Raw genomic sequence first — 18,584 nt, forward strand, 5'->3', positions numbered from 1 at the left:
GAAAGACAAAGCTCTCGATTTTATCGGTCAATCCACGCTCCTGCCCTCACCTATGGTCATGAGCTTTGGGTAGTGACCGAAAGGACAAGATCGCGGATACAAGCGGCCGAAATGGGCTTCCTCCGCCGAGTGGCTGGGCGCTCCCTTAGAGATAGGGTGAGGAGCTCAGTCACACGGGGAGCTCGAGTAGAGCCGCTGCTCCTCCACGCCGAGAGGAGCCAGCTGAGGTGGCTAGGGCATCTGATCCGGATGCCTCCTGGACGCCTCCCTCGGGAGGTGTTCTGGGCATGTCCCACCGGGAGGCGGCCCCGGGGAAGACCCAGGACACGCTGGAGGGACTATGTCTCTCGGCTGGCCTGGGAACGCCTCGGGATCCCCCCGGAGGAGCTGGAGGAAATGTCTGGGGCGAAGGAAGTCTGGGAGTCTCTGCTTAGACTGCTGCCCCCGCGACCCGGCCCCGGATAAGCGGAAGAAGATGGATGGATGGATGGATGGACTTTAAATGTTTTTAGTTTAAAGACACTCCACCAATTTTAGACTTGAAGATCAAATTACTCTCCATTGGGAGTACAGAACCTCTCAGTCTATGAAAAGAAGCTGCGGCTTTGAAGGAGTTTTGTCAAATCATCAAGAAACTACCCCTGATGATGTCACAGTGATGTCAGGAGAGTTATCTTGTGTTGGGCTTGGAGACTACACATTTATAACAAATATTAAATTCTGGGTCTTTAGCTGGGATTTAAAATTGGCGACAGATGGGTAAGATGGTAGACTGTTCTATAGTTTGGAAGCAGCAATGGAAAAAGCCTTTGAACTTTGAAAGGGAACATGCAATCATGAGTATCAGATCAGAGGATCTGAGGGGTCTGAGCGTAGAATGGTGGAGTGAGGAGATCAGAGATGGTGGTGCCAGTCAATGAAATGCTTTAAAATAAATAAAATAATCTTAAAATCAATTCTGTATTTGACTAACCAGTAAAGTGAGGCTTTAGGGAGATTTGGTCTCTCTTCTTGGTATGAGTGAGGAGTCTCACTACTGCATTTTGAACTACATATGGATGACTCTACATAGTAAGAGTTCCAGTAGTCAAGACATGAAGTAATAAATGCATGTAAGACAGTCTCCAGATCCCCAAAAGAGGCCAAAAGTTGTATTTTCACTATCGACCTAATTTGGAAAAAGCTGCTTCTAATGACAGGTAGGTTCTCCTGCAGTTTCGTCTGATTCAGAATATTAATTTGCGTTGGCAACATGACAGTTCTTTTCGATTTATCTCTTCAACCAAATGAATGGCCTTGTTTGATGTGTAGGAGGATTCCCTTGTCGTAAATAATTTTTCCACCATTTTTCCACAATTTTTCTTCTGCCTGATAATGAGAAATCATAAAACCATCATGAGGTGATTATCATAACTTACCCCTGATTGGGCCCCCACTCACTACGGATGCAGAGGTGCTTGTGGACCGGGTCTTTCATGTAGCCGTCGAGGCAAAGGCATTCTCCTGCAAACGTAGGCAGTGATTCAATCATGTGTTCATTATAGTCAAACCCTTTTTAATTCTTTAGAGAATTATCTTTGCTCGTCTCCTTTTATTTTAGTCCATGAGAGCTATCCCAAAGATTATCCTCTTCAGGCAGTTAGAGAACTCTTAATCATCTCTTATTGTTATTGATGAATAGTTACAGTTTATTAGTCAGCTATTTGAGCCATATTTGTCAAAATGTCTCAGCATAACCTTACAAAGTTTTCCAGCAGGAGCACTTTTCATCAGCTCTTTCAGTACACTGCAACTGCTCTAAAAATGAATTAATGAACTAATGAAAGCAAGGGTGCTCCCTACTGTGCATAATGCCAGTGGACACTTTTGATAAGGACACAATGTGTGAAACACTGACTCACTGCCACACTGTTATCACATGGAAACCTTAATGTATGACTGCATATATTTTTTTCTTGGGTTGAAAATATTATGAAAAGGAAGGCTACTTTGCTTAGTGGTGTCTTGAAATTCTTATTTAGTGTAGTGAATTAAGGTTCAAATGCTCACGTTAAATTCACCTTGGGGCACAACTCTTTACAAAGAGAAAATCTTGATAGTCAATTAATACATTTACAATAAAACAATTAATAATCAATTTAGTGTCAATCTGAAGTTGCTACAGAGTTCTTGTCTCATGTACAGTGACAGGAATACTTCACAGACACAAACATGTAACCAAGTTCTTTATAAAGGAAATGTTTATGAAACTACTAACTACACACACAATAAACTACACAAATAATAAACTAATAAATACTAGACCCACAAATGAACGGATAAATGTAACCATGAATGAATGATATGAACACAGCGATGAACCATTAATAAATTAAATGAGAACCATTTGATACCAGATAATGCAGTGAATTATTGTTTTGACAAGCAGTCTTAAAGGTCCAGTGTGTAAGATTTAGTGGCATCTAGTGGTGAAATTGCAGTTTGCAACCATTTGAATACCGCTCAAATCACCCTCCTCTTCCAAGCGTGTAGGAGAAACTACAGTGGCCGCGAAACTCGCAAAAAATGCAAACAGCCCTATCTAGAGCCAGTGTTTGGTTTGTCTATTCTGGGCTACTGTAGAAACATGGCGGTGCAACATGGCAACCTGAGAAGTTTTGAAAAGTCAAAGGAGACTGTTGGGAACTATAATTAGGGATTATTAATCATCTGAAGCAATTTAGATAGCATACCTATGTTGATGGGAGATCCTAATGTTGATCTACGTTTCTTAATTGTTCTAATTAAGCTAAAGCATCAACCCCAATATTACAGAAGAAGTATTTTTGTTTCAAGATTTTGGCTAAGCAGGGCAGATGTTGCTCTGGAGGGGAGAGGAGAAGCAGTGCTCTTTGTCTGGAGGCACTCTGTGGATGATCGGTCCCGGTAATCTGGGTTGGCTAATTCTTGGTCACCGGAGTGTTTTCGGATGTGCTGTTGGTCCCGCTGTGCGACTTCGGCTGGAGTCGGCTGTCTCTTCTTCCGTAAGCAGGCTGATGACGTTCTCCTTAGTTTTGTTGTGATGGCAACGTGATGTGACTGTGACGTGATGTGTGATTAAGGGAGCTTCCTTAATCTAGTAACAGCAATTTAGGAGTGCTAAAAGAGTTTCTTTCGTTAAGAGTTATTTTATTTTGCGTCTCCATCTCTCTCTCTCTGTCTCTTTTCTCTGCACAACGTGGCTGGGTGAGTAGGATCCAGGGTTTCTTCTTTTCTAACCTTTGTCATGTTAGACCCCAGAACTGGAGCAGGTTCCTTTAGAAGGCTTCTTTCTTTCAAAGTTACTGGATATTGGCGTGTTCATAACATGTTCTGTGTGCTTTCAGTTCCTCTGAGGGTCGGTTGAGGCCATCTGGGCCTCCCTCCTCTTTGGCGCATGGGCCAAGGGGGTAGGGGAGCAGCAGATAAGAGCCTTTTTGTTAGAGGTCTAACGTTACTGAAGATAAGGTCTTGAAGAGAAGAGGAGACAAGAGTGGTCAAGGAGCTTCTTCTTGCTTTGTAATTTTCTGTAAAAAGGGGCAGGGGTGTTGTTCACGGTGTGAAACTTACTCCACTCCCATTATATCTATCTTATTCTAATTCTTTACTTATTCTAATTTCTTTCCTAAAGAATTAATAAAGTTTTAAATTTAATTCTCCCATGTTTAAAAGTTTGGCCTCATCAGTTGCTGGAAGGTACCACACACCTTTATGAATAAAAAGGGACATTATCCACCTATGAGTAAGTAACAGTGTTAATTAAATGTGATACATGGTAATATATGTTACAACATCTGCTAATATGGCAATACACCTACATGTCCCTATATATAGGCTATACATACATATATCTGTTGATAGACAGGAAATGAAATAGTAAAATAAAATCAACACAAGTTACAACTTAACTCAAATTTGAATTTCAACACTACAGTAAGTAATTTGTTTCAATTGACAATGCACATATGCTTTAATACACTCACAAAACTATAAACATATTTTGACCAAAATAAACAAAATTAAAAGTCCTTATTTAGTCCCCCTTAGGAAGGTTAGCAAATGAGCAAGGATAGCAAATGAAGCAGTTTGCCAGCTAAAAATAAAACAATAAATATAATAATAAGGATTTGCCAACTAGATTTGTAAATAAAATCTAAAAACTCTAGTTTGACGTTTTTGTTTCACAAGCAGATCTTTATCTCCATATAATGTAAAATAAAAAATACCTGTGTAGTGAGAACAGATGAATATCTCCACACATTCATAAAAACACAGCAACAATGTTTTCTACCCGGTGGAATTCCATGGGGGGAGGTCTGAATAAACTCTGACCTCTGGATCTGGCTTGGTCCCCTCTCAAACAGTAAAGGTGTCAATTTGGATACTTGCCAGACAAGACCAGAACTTTCCATCCCGGAGAAAAGACATGTGTTGTCATGCTAATGGAGCAACAGCAAAATTTAAAGATAAAAAATTTACTCTCTGGATTAGTTTAACTCAAGGAGGAGAAACTAAAAACATCTTTTCTCCCTTATCTGTTACACACACACGTCACACATACACACATGCAAACCAACGCACTCTTTCTTCTCTCACCCTCTGATGTGGTCTAACACATTTACCAGTACATTCCTAAGTGAAATAACACTGTGATATCGTTGCTTTGCAACACAAGTCTGAATTAATGTGAATTAGCTATATAATCAGTAGTCTAGCGAACATAAATCATCATGTTTTCTTGATTTGTAACCCTAACTTTGTAACATTTAACTGTATTGTTTAACCTTATGCCACTTATTAGTAGTGTAAACAATCTGTGTCTTGATAATAAGAATCTCAGGTAACTGGTTGAATGATCTGCTGAAATAGTTGTTGGTTGAATAGTTTTTCTCTGAACGTTTTATAACCACTATGCTATTTTTATGTCTCAAATCATGATTGTATGGCCATAGTGATGTTTGAGTATGTGATATTTTGCATGTAAAACTTAAATTAAATTCACTAGTCAGAAAAACATGAGCCGTCTTAAAAGTTTCAAACAAAGGAATAAAGTTTTCGGTGCGAAAGCCTTCTTCCACACTCAAAACTCCTCCTCCTATGGCAAGCTTACAAAACCAGTTTCAACGACATAGCAGCTCCAGGCTGGTCCTCACGATTGAGCTACCTCACTATTGCCATTAACTTAAGGTTTACCTCATTCCATATCTGTACTCATCTGTTTATTTTCTTTATTATATACCTTATTAATCCTTAATTTATTCAGTTATTAGGCATTTAGCTATTAATAACTGCCTTCATTTAATCAGTAAGAAGTTGTCTGTGTGTTTTCTTTGAAGCTGGAGATAAGGTCAATCTTTCAAAAAGAATCCTACTTGGAGACTGATCAATTTACGATCGCTTTTTAATTAATTCAGTCTTGTTTACCGGGTGGTGCCCCCAGCTAGAGTATTAGTAAGTGTAATTATTTGATTAAAGTAGTTGATTCTCCTACACCTGGATAATAAGAATGTTCTCATGAAGATAAAGAACAAATGTATGAACTTTGTTGGACCAACTTTCTCCAAACAACTTAGTTTCCCACAAATTAAAATTTCCAAGCAAGTAGTGCAGTGAGCTTCACTTGATTTTGTATCTAAAAACAGCTATCTTCTCATCTTGGAGTGAGAAAAAGCGGCAGGTCTCCATTCTTTACTGTTAAGCGAACAGGTACTGGTATTTGTAGTAGAGATCAATTTTTCAGCTCCACAATGTCATGATCATGTTTTTGTATTGCAAAATATTGTTCCACACAGTAAATCACAAAAATCACAATGATTCTGTGTTGTTTCATCACACAGAAATTACATCTCAAACCAAGTGGTCACTTATTAATTTGTTGTCCATTTAATTTGCTTAATCGTTACAGTTTCTGAAAAGTAGTGGAAACACAAAAACAAAATTTGGGTTTTTTGGTACATCCTAACATTTTAGTTCCTGGAGCTGAATTGCACACAGGAAAAGACTGCTGTAAATGCTTAAGTTAACTCCAAATGTCTAGATTTAATAGACTCAGTTTATATTAGTGTTTTTCAGAATTATCTGACTGGTCCCATTGGCTGAATAACATCCCCTACCTAAATGGGAAGTGATTAGATCAGTGATTAGTCTAATGAATAGACACTTGGCACTGTCATTATTTACTAAAGCACAGCTTGTCTGGGACTGCGATTTCACAAAATCCACTTAGCACTCAGGCCTAAGGCAACATTTTAGGGCAATCGCTAATAGGATCACATGCAACACTGCTCAGCTGTACTGCCTACAAATTGGAGGGACCATGTGATCATTGTGATCATCTAAAACTGTTTGTAAACCCCAGGTTCAGGACCCTAAGTGGGATCGTTTTATATGCAAACAGGGTCGCTGAATATTTCTTAGACAGATCTACTGATATCTGTTTGATAAATTAATAAAACTGAAAAAATCGGATCAAAAATGTCCAACATTTCACCAATGGCACTAGAATAATTGTTTCACTTATCAGGAGGTGAGTGGTGGAGGGATGTGGATTCGGTGCATGCTCTGCATTGGCATCCTCCTGATAAGTGAAGCCTTTTAGCAAAGAACAGTGAAGCATCAGCTTTTTGTTCTGCTGTCAGCTCCCAAGAGAAATGTTGGCCTTGACTTTGCTCAGTGTGATTGATGGGGCCTCACCTTTGGTTTAGTGGGTTACTCAGGAGTAACATGTACAACATGCTCTGCTCATGCTCAATGGGAGGCAAGTGAAGGGTATAAAAGCCTGGACTTTTATACACCACTGTTAATGGAAAAAGGCCAACTGTCAGCACCTGCCAGGCTAAAGAAAATCATATTCACTGATATTTCTGCTCATGTTCCTTGAATGAAAAGGAAATGACTAAGGCAGTTTGTGATTTTGAGGCAGTCTATATTTGGTCTGAATGAGAGACTAGAAAACAACTGAATCCTACTCAAGACACAGACAGAAAGATATATTAAGTACTTAGTGCCTTTTCCAATAAATATTTCTGCTCAAGGACTGTACATCTGAAGCTCTACAAACATTAAGCATCCATTTATCTTTTTTGACTGAACAATGCAAATAAATTTGAGATATTCAATTGTTTAAGGTGCTTTGCCAGAAGTAAGTAAAGGGGGATAAGGTAATAATGATTATTTAAAGTCTAGGCTCAAGTAGTATAGTTCAACTGTACTGTCAAGCTGTAGTCTTAATGGGAAAAGTGCAGGTGCAAAATTGTACTGTGTACTGGATCTGCATTAGAGGAAAAATCCAGTTCTGTAATGATGACATTGTACTCACCAAAGTAATTGCTAAATCACAGAGCCGCAAAGTCACAGGGCAGGAAACATGGAAATCCAGATGATCAGGCTTTAATCAACCCAACAGTTTAGCCAGATGATCTGAATAAGTAATTCTAAATGACCCGGTCACAACCTGGTACTAGTCCATGCAGTGTTGGCTAGCAGGCAGTTATACTTTTAGGCCTGAGTTATATGAAGTTTAACTTACATTATTCATGTTCCTTAAACCATTACTCACTCCATTGAATGTTTGTATAAAATTATTTGACTTGAATTGTTTCAGAATAAAGACAGTCACAGTACCAGCCTGTGAGACTGGTGTTGATTTGCTTGCTGCTTTCCAGAGCCAAAAACATTGAGAACATGCTTCATTTGATGGTAAAACTAAAAACAAGCACTCTGACATGTTGGTAATAGTCCCTGCGACAGGTCAATATAGCATCATGAAGTTGATATGCAAAATGTGAAAGATAACATACATCATACATACATCTATCACAGTTTGTGGACAGACTTTGTTTCTCTAAGTTTGGCTAACTGTCAGGAAGAGTGTAGCAGGTGGACCCAAATGCAGGAGACTGCATGCAACAGGTACTGAAGAAAATATTTTATTTAGGTCTGAGTGAAGGAAGAGCAAAAACTGAACTGAAAAAAACAAGCCAAAACTGAGACAAAGATCCAACAAAGAATAAACTGAAACACGGGACTCAAATACTAACTGAACTAACAAGTGGATGAGGTGCAGGTGGAGAGAACAGACGGGGAGCTGATTGGCTGGGAGAAACACAGGGAGCAGGCAGGGCTGACAACGCTGACACAGGGTAGGTGTGGAGGGAAAAGCAGGCTGAGGAGGAGCACGGGAACACAGGAGGGAAACAGAAACACAGTGCAAACAGAAAACCAAACCCTTTAAAACACAACTTGTACCAGAAGCCACACAAATACAACTAAAATACATCAATCACAAGGAGACAAAGGAAGCGCATGAACTAAACACTCTAGTGAGGAGAGATAAAAAGACACAGGTGAAACTAATCAGGACCGGGCAGACAATCAAAACTGGGGGAAAAGCAAACTAAGGCAGGAAGTAAAAGTACAAGACACATGAGGGAGAACTCTTACCAAAATGAAACAGGAAATAACAAAAGACAAACCCAAAACTATGACACTAACTCCAGGATTTGTTTAACACCTGTCTGATTGTTTGACTTTTCATATTTATTTTAGTGATGTTGTTGTAATTCCAGATCTCAGCATTTGACTTGGTGAGGACAATGTCGTTATTACCGATATGAATGGTGGCCAAAACTAAAGATCAGCATTTTATGAAACCATGATTTCCCTTTAACAGTAGACTCCTGATTACTATCTAAGGAACAACATACACACAAATTGGAACCCAACCAACACACAAAGATAACACACAGATATATCGGTATCAGCACATAAGTTGGCCGATAACTAACAAGAAATTGCAGTACAGAGATGCCAAAGGTTGAGGTAATTTAGATAATTACATGTTTTGTCCACCAGAGAGCACTGACAAGTGTTTGTTAACTGCACAGTACATATTTAACACCAAATTTTAGGGATCTAAAAAAATGCTTGTTTGCTAAAGAAAAAAAAAAACATTATCAGATTTTTAAACTCTCAAAAATCAATGTTGAAATCAAATATCGGTCAGGTCCAGTCGCTCCAAAACTTAGTTAATATTTAAGTTTCTCCATGCAAGGTCTACTATCACCTGTGCTGCGTTACTCTTACTTCTTAGTAATGAGGTCAAGTTCAAAGGGCTCATTATGTCATACAATTGCTTAGCTACATTGTTCAAACACATGCTCTGCCCTTCCAACCTTATGCAATTATTAATGAAAATGCATCACCTGAATGATGTGCCGTAGGAACGCAAAACTGCCTCCTTATATATGCTTTACTATCACCTGGCTGCTTTTCCAACACTTCCCTTGGCAGCACATCCGACATGCAGATACTGTAGCTCTAAACATAATTGCTACTTTGCTGCTTTATTAAATGTACTGTGAAAGATCTGAAATGTTTGACATTAGAAAGGCAATTTTACATGTTGAATGCTAGTCTAAACTGTATCCAGAAAAAAAGGAATGCTGAAGCAGCAATGAGATGACAGGAGCTGTAGCATTTCATTCAGATTTGTTGCATAGTTGCTGAACAATGCTAAACGCCTCATCTTGCTTTAATTGCTGTTTCATTACACACTAAGGTCACAGCACTCAGCTCAAACTTGTTTTACACTTGCAACATTCCCTAATTACTCAACATACAGGCGCTGAGCCAGCTTCTAAGCTTCACACTTTATTTTCATCACATCCCACCCAACTATTTGTCACCTTTTGAAACACATAGAATTGAACTGTATTTATGGCAACCAGTCTGAGCAAAATGTACAGATTGCCCTTAGCCTGAAACCCTTGATCTGCTGTGTGGGCAGCAACAGCTGCACTGGAAATGTGTTTTTCTTCATGCACTGTTGTGTCACTTGTGCGCAAAATTATTCAGCTCATCAGGCAGATATCCACACATTGATCCATTATGCAGTCACATTAATCAAGCCAGTATGTTATAATGTCTGAAGATGTATCTCCAGAGACACAACATGTATCTTTGTGTTTCATAAAAGTCCCACACACATTCTAGTCAAGAAGGTGGTGAAAAGAGCCTGTACAAATCAGCACCCAAAGAGCGCAGGTTTAGGACTCTGCAGGAAGGGAAGAACCATGCGTTAAAACATCCACCGTCTCTTTGAATCTCTTGCAGGAGCAGCATAGATATTGTCACAGCCCATTTCAGTTTTCATCAGTATCTCCTCCAGCAGAAATGAGGATTGGATTTAAGCTATCTATAGCACCTCTGCAATCTCCCTGCAGCCCACACACACTTCCACTCACTCTCATGTGCACACGCTGTCACACTGACAAACACACAGACACACACACACACACACACACACACACACACACACACATATGCACAGCAGTTTCATTACAAATGCATCATATGAAAAATACAATACAATTGCTGAAGCCTTACTGCCAGTCCTGCTGGTCCATATATCATTTTAAGGAGTGGGCATAGCGTGGGTTTGGGAGTGTGGGTGAGTCTCAGAAATTATTCCAAGAAAGGCAGGCATGAGAATCACTTTTTGATTAATTTAAAGGTCTCAGAACTCACTCTGTATTGCCCAGGGGAGAGTTAGCCTGCTGAATAATGGATGCAAAACAAGGAAGACACTTCCTCCACTTTAAATGTGAGATTTCTTTCTGCACTCAACATTTGAATGACACACTGGCAGAGACTTTCCAAAAAACAGGTAAAACTAAAATGATTCATAAGATATGTAAACAAATATGAAAACATTGTTCTGATATGAAAAGATAATGCGCTCTGAACAGATATAAATGGCATCAGAATTTTTGCAGTTATAGTGGTTGCCTGTCTCTCTAGTCCTGACTCAAATCAAAATATACTGACATCACAAACAACCTGCTGCAAAAGGCATAACTCACTCTTTACAGTGGCAAGGTATCTGATGTCCATCAAGAATATGTATCCATAGTTTAGAAATCACAGAGAAAAGACACTCCTTATAACTTCAGATCTCATAATCATCAGGTTGTCACTTTTTATTCAATATCAAAGTAATCCGGTGATTGTTGTCCGTACAGCGCAAACAGGAAGAAGCATCATGACTTTCAATGATGCAGATTTGCATCAGACTCAGTTTAACCTTTTTTTCTTTTTTGAGGGTGTGGTTCAAATACATCATGTTATATTATTTGATTAATTTAGGTATATGGTTAAAATATTATGTTGTAAATGTTATTTTGTATATTTTGTGAGTAGCTTAACTTAACATATGTGGAATATTAAAAGCAGCTGAAAACAGTTTAACACACAAATAAGGCAGTCAAGAACATTCCTATTAAATTCCGGTGTATGCCCCAGCCGCCTCCTAAATAAATCAAAATACAGATTTATTTGTGATATAAACAGATACAGAGAGAAGCTTTGTGATACACCCCTAGTCTCCATTCTTCTGTTTCATTATTAGTTGAGACAAAAGATAAAACTAGAGACATTTATTTACTGTGTGTAAAACTGAGGCTGATTATTATTTTTAAGCAAACAACATGATTGCTTATGCTCATTTAAGGCTTAGCTGATGAGAAGAAAGTTATGGCATTTTTCAATAAGAACCTCATTTAAAGTTTTTTTTTTGTGTTAGCCTTTGTACAGCTATATTTTTTTCTTTAAGCCAGAGCTATTTTTGTATGTGAGAAGCCTGTTTTTGCTGCTGAGGCAGAAGTCTACTGTAAACACCTCCACAGGGACAGCGAACGTGTCTTAGCATCTTACTTTGAAAACATTTTCAAAGTAAGATCAAAATGGTGAAAAAAAATGTTAAGAACTTATGTATGCCAGGAAATCATTTAAATGATTGTATTAATATCTTCTGAATGATTAGAAACCTTTACTAAGTCTCTTGAACGATAATAAAAAGTGATATAAATAATAATTACACCATGGAGGCTTGCCTTAAAAACATATGCTTATAATGACATCTATGGAGTGAGATTTACTTGCAGAAATGAGAAAGAGAAAGACTTTTTTCAGGCTAAATTGTTCCTAACTTTTTAAAACAACAAGATGTAATTGGAGGCAGGGAAAAAAATTTATTCACTCAAAATGTTCTACAATTCTGTTTTATAAGCACACTGTTCTCATCATTTGGAATTTGATTGTGGTGTGTGGCTTGAATAAAACATGTACAGTAGCTGCACATGACCCTAATTTCAAGTGTGTATATGTATTTTCTGCACCGTTTCACACAATATGTTATGTCATCTACATATTTTTTGCTCATTGGGTTTTGTTTCATATGTCAGCAACATGTTATTTAATAACAAATTGATTCTCCATATATTTATGCATTAGATTTGACTTTTTACCCGATATACAGTGGTGTGAAAAATTGTTTGCCCCCTTCCTGATTTCTTTTTTTTTTTTGCATGTTTGTCACACTTAAATGTTTCAGATCATCAAACTAATTTAAATATTAGTCAAAGATAACACAAGTAAACACAAAATGCAGTTTTTAAATCAAAACAAAATCCAAACCTACATGGCCCTGTGTGAAAAAGTGATTGCCCCACCTGTTAAAACATAACTATGGTTTATCACACCTGAGTTCAATTTCTCTAGCCACACCCAGGCCTGATTACTGCCACACCTGTTCTCAATCAAGAAATGACTTAAATAAGACCTGCCTGACAAAGTGAAGTAGACCAAAAGATCTTCAAAAGCTAGACATCACGCCGAGATCCAAAGAAATTCAGGAACAAATGAGAAAGAAAGTAATTGAGATCTATCAGTCTGGAAAAGGTTATAAAGCCATTTCTAAAGCTTTGGGACTCCAGCGAACCACACTGAGAGGCATTATCCACAAATGGCGAAAACATGGAACAAGGGTGAACCTTCCCAGGAGTGGCAGGTGGACCAATATTACCCCAAGAGTGCAGCGACGACTCATCCAAGAGGTCACAAAAGATCCCACACCAACATCCAAAGAACTGCAGGCATCACTTGCCTCAGTTAAGATCAGTGTCCATGACTCCACCATAAGAAAGAGACTGGGCAAAAATGGCCTGCATGGCAGAGTTCCAAGACGAAAACCACTGCTGAGCAAAAAGAACATTAAGGCTCGTCTCATTTTTGCCAGAAAACATCTTGATGATCCCCAAGACTTTTGGGAAAATACTCTGTGGACTGATGAGACAAAAGTTGAACTTTTTGGAAGGTGTGTATTCCATTACATCTGACCTAAAAGTAACACCACATTTCAGAAAAAGAACATCATACCAACAGTAAAATATGGTGGTGGTAGTGTAATGGTGTGGGGCTGTTTTGCTGCTTCAGGACCTGGAAGACTTGCTGTGATAAATGGAACCATGAATTCTGCTGTCTACCAAAAACTCCTGAAGGAGAATGTCCGGCCATCTTTTCGTGACCTCAAGCTGAAGCGAACTTGGGTTCTGCAGTAGGACAGTAGGATTCAAAACACACCAGCAAGTCTACCTCTGAATGACTGAAGAAGAACAAAATGAAGACTTTGGAGTGGCCTAGTCAAAGTCCTGACCTGAATCCTATTGAGATGCTGTGGCATGACCTTAAAAAGGCAGTTCATGCTTGAAAACCCTCCAATGTGGCTGAATTACAACAATTCTGCAAAGATGAGTGGGCCAAAATTCCTCCACAGCGCTGTAAAAGACTCATTGCAAGTTATCGCAAATGCTTGATTGCTGCTAAGGGTGGCCCAACCCGTCATTAGGTTTAGGGGGCAATCACTTTTTCACACAGGGCCATGTAGGTTTGGATTTTGTTTTCATTTAAAACTGCATTTTGTGTTTACTTGTGTCATCTTTGACTAATATTTAAATTAGTTTGATGATCTGAAACATTTAAGTATGACAAACATGCAAAAAAATTATAAATCAGGAAGGGGGTAAACACTTTTTCACACCACTGTACATCATGTATCATCTATCAATCAACAGTTGCCAGTCAAGCCATTGCTTTCAAAATCCCAGCTGCATTTTACATTAATGTCTTGTTTAGGTATTCAGCTGACAGCCTCTGCAAGCAATTATATAACAAGTGCAAAAATATAAATTGTAAGCAGTTGTGAATCACGTGATCACAGAGAGCGTGCTAAGCTGGCGTTTACTTTTCACTCTGCACTTTTCAATTTTCTGTTTTTAGGTCACAAAGAAAAATTTATACGTAGCATCAATCAAAAGTTACTGACATTCTGCTTTTCCTCAACATGCCTCAAGTATAATTTATCTCATTTCAGGCACATCATCAAGCTTACAGTACACCTGTCCCTCCCTCTAACTCATAATTCATTCATCCATAGTATAATGGTACTTTACCAGACATTCTTGTGCTGATCAAAACAAACTATATGCAATGCAACAGAAGAGAAAAGAGAAAAGTGTCTATATTTGCAGATGTCTGATTGTGACTGTGTAGGGACTCAAGTAAGGGTCAATAACTTTATCACAAAAAATATCTTCTGTGAACATGTGACAACAGATTCAAAGCAGAAAACTGTGTATGAAACTCCCCACACTGGAACCTCAGTGCTCCACACTGTGTGACATTGTTACACATATACACACGCACACACACACACACACACACTTAAAGTAACACTATGGTTCATTACAACTTGTTTTGTTCTGTTTTGTAGCTCTGACCAATGGTTAAATTGGTTACAGTCTTCATGTTTGTTGGCTATTGGACCTATTTGTCCTACTTGTAAGTTATATTCTCTTTAAGTTACTAGTACAAATTGTGGCCCTGCTTTTACAGTTTAGGTGGTGCTCACCTGTGGTCTCAGCACATTACCACAGCTCAACTCTGGCAGCGGGTGACAGCAAATAGGCAAGATGCAGGAGGAGAAGTGGAAATTGACCACAGTGCAGTCTGCTAACTATAATTTAAGAAAAAAACTTACTCCTATATTTGATCCAATTCAATACCAACTTTACAGTGTAAGAAATATGAGGTGTAACAAGACATGCTATTTTATTTTCTTCTGTGATTAGTTGTTTATTATTGATATGTATCTGGTTTAAATTCTATTCTATTCTATCCTTGTTTTTCGTGTCACTGAAACCATTGCTGGGTATTGCTATTCAGGTAAAACAATTACACCAGGCAGCTACATGAAGGAGCTCTGACAAAGAGATCACATTTTGGCAAATTACTCCTTAACCTTTGCAATACAGAGCCCCAGAAGGATCACAGATAAAAAAAATATGTATACTGAGGCCACGAAATGCTATTGGGTGCCCACGAGATACAGTTTGTTTGCATGTTTTAATTAATTTGTGGCCACGAGATACTACTTCGTTCCCACGTTTCAATTAACTCGTTCCTACGTTTTTAATTAACTTGTGGCCATGAGATAAGTGTATAGAGAGAGAACCACTTAAAGGGCTTAACCAGCCGATGCGCAAAGACAGATCGATCTCCAGAGCCTTCATGACAGGAGGAAAAGGCCACAGCAAGGGTTTAAAGTGTAATATTTAACGTTATCTGTTCTGTCATTCTCCTATTCCCCTTACTTTAAGCCCCACAGCAAAGCAAGTACACATTTTGACTGTAAAAAATCTACTAACGGACCGCTTGTGTTAACTTTCCTCCCCGACAGCTGTAGAGATGTCAGCTGTCTGGAAGTGGAGGAAAGTTAATACAGAAAAGGGTCCGATGAGCATGTGCTTCCTCTCCACACCCCCAGTAGAGAGGGACAGATGATGTCATTCTGAATAATAAGTAGCCATGCTTCTGAGAGCATGGCGTATTATTATTCAGAATGGCATCATCAAACCACTTTTCTGTGTTAATCTCCCTCTAGCTGTAAACCATAAACAGCTGTTTATCTTCTAACGCTTAACCACAAGTTAATTAAAATGTGGGAATGAAGTAGTATCTCGTGGCCACAAATTAATTAAAACGTGCAAACGAATTGTATCTCGTGGGCACGCAATAGCATTTCGTGGACTCAATATACATATTTTTTCTATCTGTGATCTTTCTGGGGCTCCGTATTGCAAAATCGAAAATATTTTTCCTATCCAGTAGCTCGAGACAAAAGCATTGCACATACTGCTTTTCATTTCCATTAAAGTTTATCTGCTCTAATTAATTTATCAAAAAACTTTTTTTCCAAAATTTCGCTCACAAAATCCATCCACTTTGAACTAGACGTTGTATACAGGCTTACTGCTGTTACAAATGAAGCTGACAGTGGAGACATGCAAACTAATTGATCAGCTCTGCAGACAGCTCTCCTGGAGAAAACCAGGTCGAGTGCTCCAGGCAATCTATTTTCCATTTCAGGCCCTGCAGTCCCATAGACCACAGTTGTGGTCACACCTGTTAACAATTAAAGAGGCTCCTTCATACAGCGACTGACTGACTGCGACTCTGTTTTGGTCACTGGAACAAGAGTTACTGGTGAGGAGCCCACAGTGAGCGATAAACAGTGCAAGTTCTGGAGGCATTTTGCAGGTCTGGGGCTTCACAGAAGTCAATATCTGGAGTGTCCCCCTCTGTCTCCCATCACAACAAGTTTGCAAGCCATTGACAATGATTGAACACACAACAAAACTGTACTTTCTTAAATTGACCACTCAGTTTCACATGCAGCAAGACAGAGTTCTAAAATTCAAAACTGTATGGCCTTGATGGATAAAAAATGTTGGAATGTAGATAGGAAGTGTTATTGAATCTTTCTAATAAGAGCAATCACATTTGATGAATTGAACAGGTCACAAACCCCTCACTGCTGCAACAGAAATACTCTATAGGCTACTCTTATATGTATTTCCTGCCTTTTAGTTAAAAACATACCCAATCTATGAAAACAGTATCCATGGACATCAAGTACTATGGCTGGTACACGATACTTCTAACCATTTAAATGTTAAACACATGAATGTGACAACAAATATATGTTAAGAGAAGTGGGGTGTAATCACTTGATGCTTAATATTAAATTGCTTAACGCAACCAAATTTTGCATACACGTTTGTTTTGGTTCTTGTAATATGTCAAATAAACCTAGCTCCAGCATTTCATTTTTATTACTCCTACACAGTTCCTATGTCTAGTATTGATCTGGAGGGAACCGGGGGGGCATGCATAGCTGTGTGCCACAATGTCTACCACTACCAATTCTCTATGTTTTTCATAACAAACTTCATGCAACTGTTTACAAGAGCTTAATGTAAGGCCACATTGGTGACTTTGGTTGACTTATCATGGGGTAAGACTTGTAGTCATTATTAATGAACAGGCATTTCAAAGTTACTGTATGTTCTCACTGTAAAAATATCCACTTATGGCTGGTTATGACAATATTTTCTTTTACGATGTTTCAATTTAGTCACTTTTTCATCTTGATCCCATAAGGTACTTTGCCACTTGCCCAGTTGTCACTGCCAATAACATTTAGCCTTTTTACAGATTCAGACCAACAAATGGAGTTTGTGCTCTTGAACACAGGCTTTTTGAGAAGTAGTATCAGTTGTGTTTAGTCAAGGAAAGCAGTCCCATATCACTGGGGAAAATTCTGGCAGACAGATAAAAAAAAAGTAGAAGAGGCTTTTTAGATGCAAAAAAAGAATACATTTATTGAATGTGCAAAAGGTGACAAAATTTTAATTTAAGAAAAACGTGAACATTTCAGTCATAGAAGCATTGTCAGCACATTATACTTGTTGGTAAACACCTTCTGTATCTTACCACCTTTCCCTTGATTGACCATTACTGTTTGACTGATAGCTGATTTAAATCTGAAGAATTACACAGTTTGTAAATTGGGCTGATGATTGTCCTGACGATTATAACGTTCACTTTTTTGTCACATTTTCTTCTCAAGATCCTCTTCTACAGTTTTCCTTTTTTTGGTCAGTATTTGTCAGCGGCATTTAGTCCTATTAAATATGACATTTTTAACAGATGTGCCAGGTTAAAACCCACCATTCGGTAAAAGTAGATCAACTACAGAAGTAATAATACTTAATATCTCTATGGATGTATGTAATAGGTTTAAGATGCCAAAGGATACTGCATGTTTACTGACTAATAATACTAATAAGCGATAACGTTTCCATGGTAACCATCCTGGTACAGTACACAACTGATACTTGTTTATGTTGTGTTCTCGGCTCACCTGTCTCTGGGTCACACTGGTGCTCACAGGGGTCCAGGAGGCGTCGTCCACACAGCTCGCTGACCCAGGGCCCGCTGGCATTCTGCTGGTAGTACAACAAAATCTGGGCTGGGTTCAGCCAGTCTGAGGCGTCCAACTGGCTCCCCTGCAGCAAAATGAACCTTGATCCTGAGGAGGATGGAGGGAGGAGGGATGATAAGACACAAAGTATAAGGAGATAAGTAGATTCAGAGGGAAGAAATGAGAGATGAATAGAGGATTGAAGAGAAGGAGGAATGGGAAAGGAAGCAAAGGGACGTGGAGGGTGAATGAATAGATGGCAGGTGGAGGGAGGGTGTAAAGCAGGAAAAAAATTAGAAGAAAGGAAGGAAAAGAGGACAGTAAATAAAAAAAGCATGCATTAGGGATGCACAATTAATCAAAATATTCTCAAAATCGCTATATGGCTAAGTGCAATATCCAAATC

The 18,584-nt window shown here is 38.7% G+C and overlaps 1 protein-coding gene across 11 annotated transcripts in view; it reads right to left on the bottom strand.

Annotated features, from left to right (window-relative positions):
- astn1 (astrotactin 1) overlaps nucleotides 1-18,584 on the bottom strand; it is a 439,680-nt gene that overhangs the window by 288,674 nt on the left and 132,422 nt on the right. For all 11 annotated transcript variants that reach the window (XM_044219839.1, XM_044219838.1, XM_044219836.1 and 8 more), the window contains 2 exons: nucleotides 18,119-18,286; nucleotides 1,419-1,503 (listed from right to left, as the gene is read on the bottom strand). In XM_044219839.1, the coding sequence (XP_044075774.1) occupies nucleotides 1,419-1,503; nucleotides 18,119-18,286 (253 nt within the window). The remainder of the gene's footprint in view (nucleotides 1-1,418; nucleotides 1,504-18,118; nucleotides 18,287-18,584) is intronic.

Source organism: Siniperca chuatsi, linkage group LG13, assembly GCF_020085105.1.
Source record: "Siniperca chuatsi isolate FFG_IHB_CAS linkage group LG13, ASM2008510v1, whole genome shotgun sequence".
Lineage (NCBI taxonomy): Eukaryota > Metazoa > Chordata > Actinopteri > Centrarchiformes > Sinipercidae > Siniperca > Siniperca chuatsi.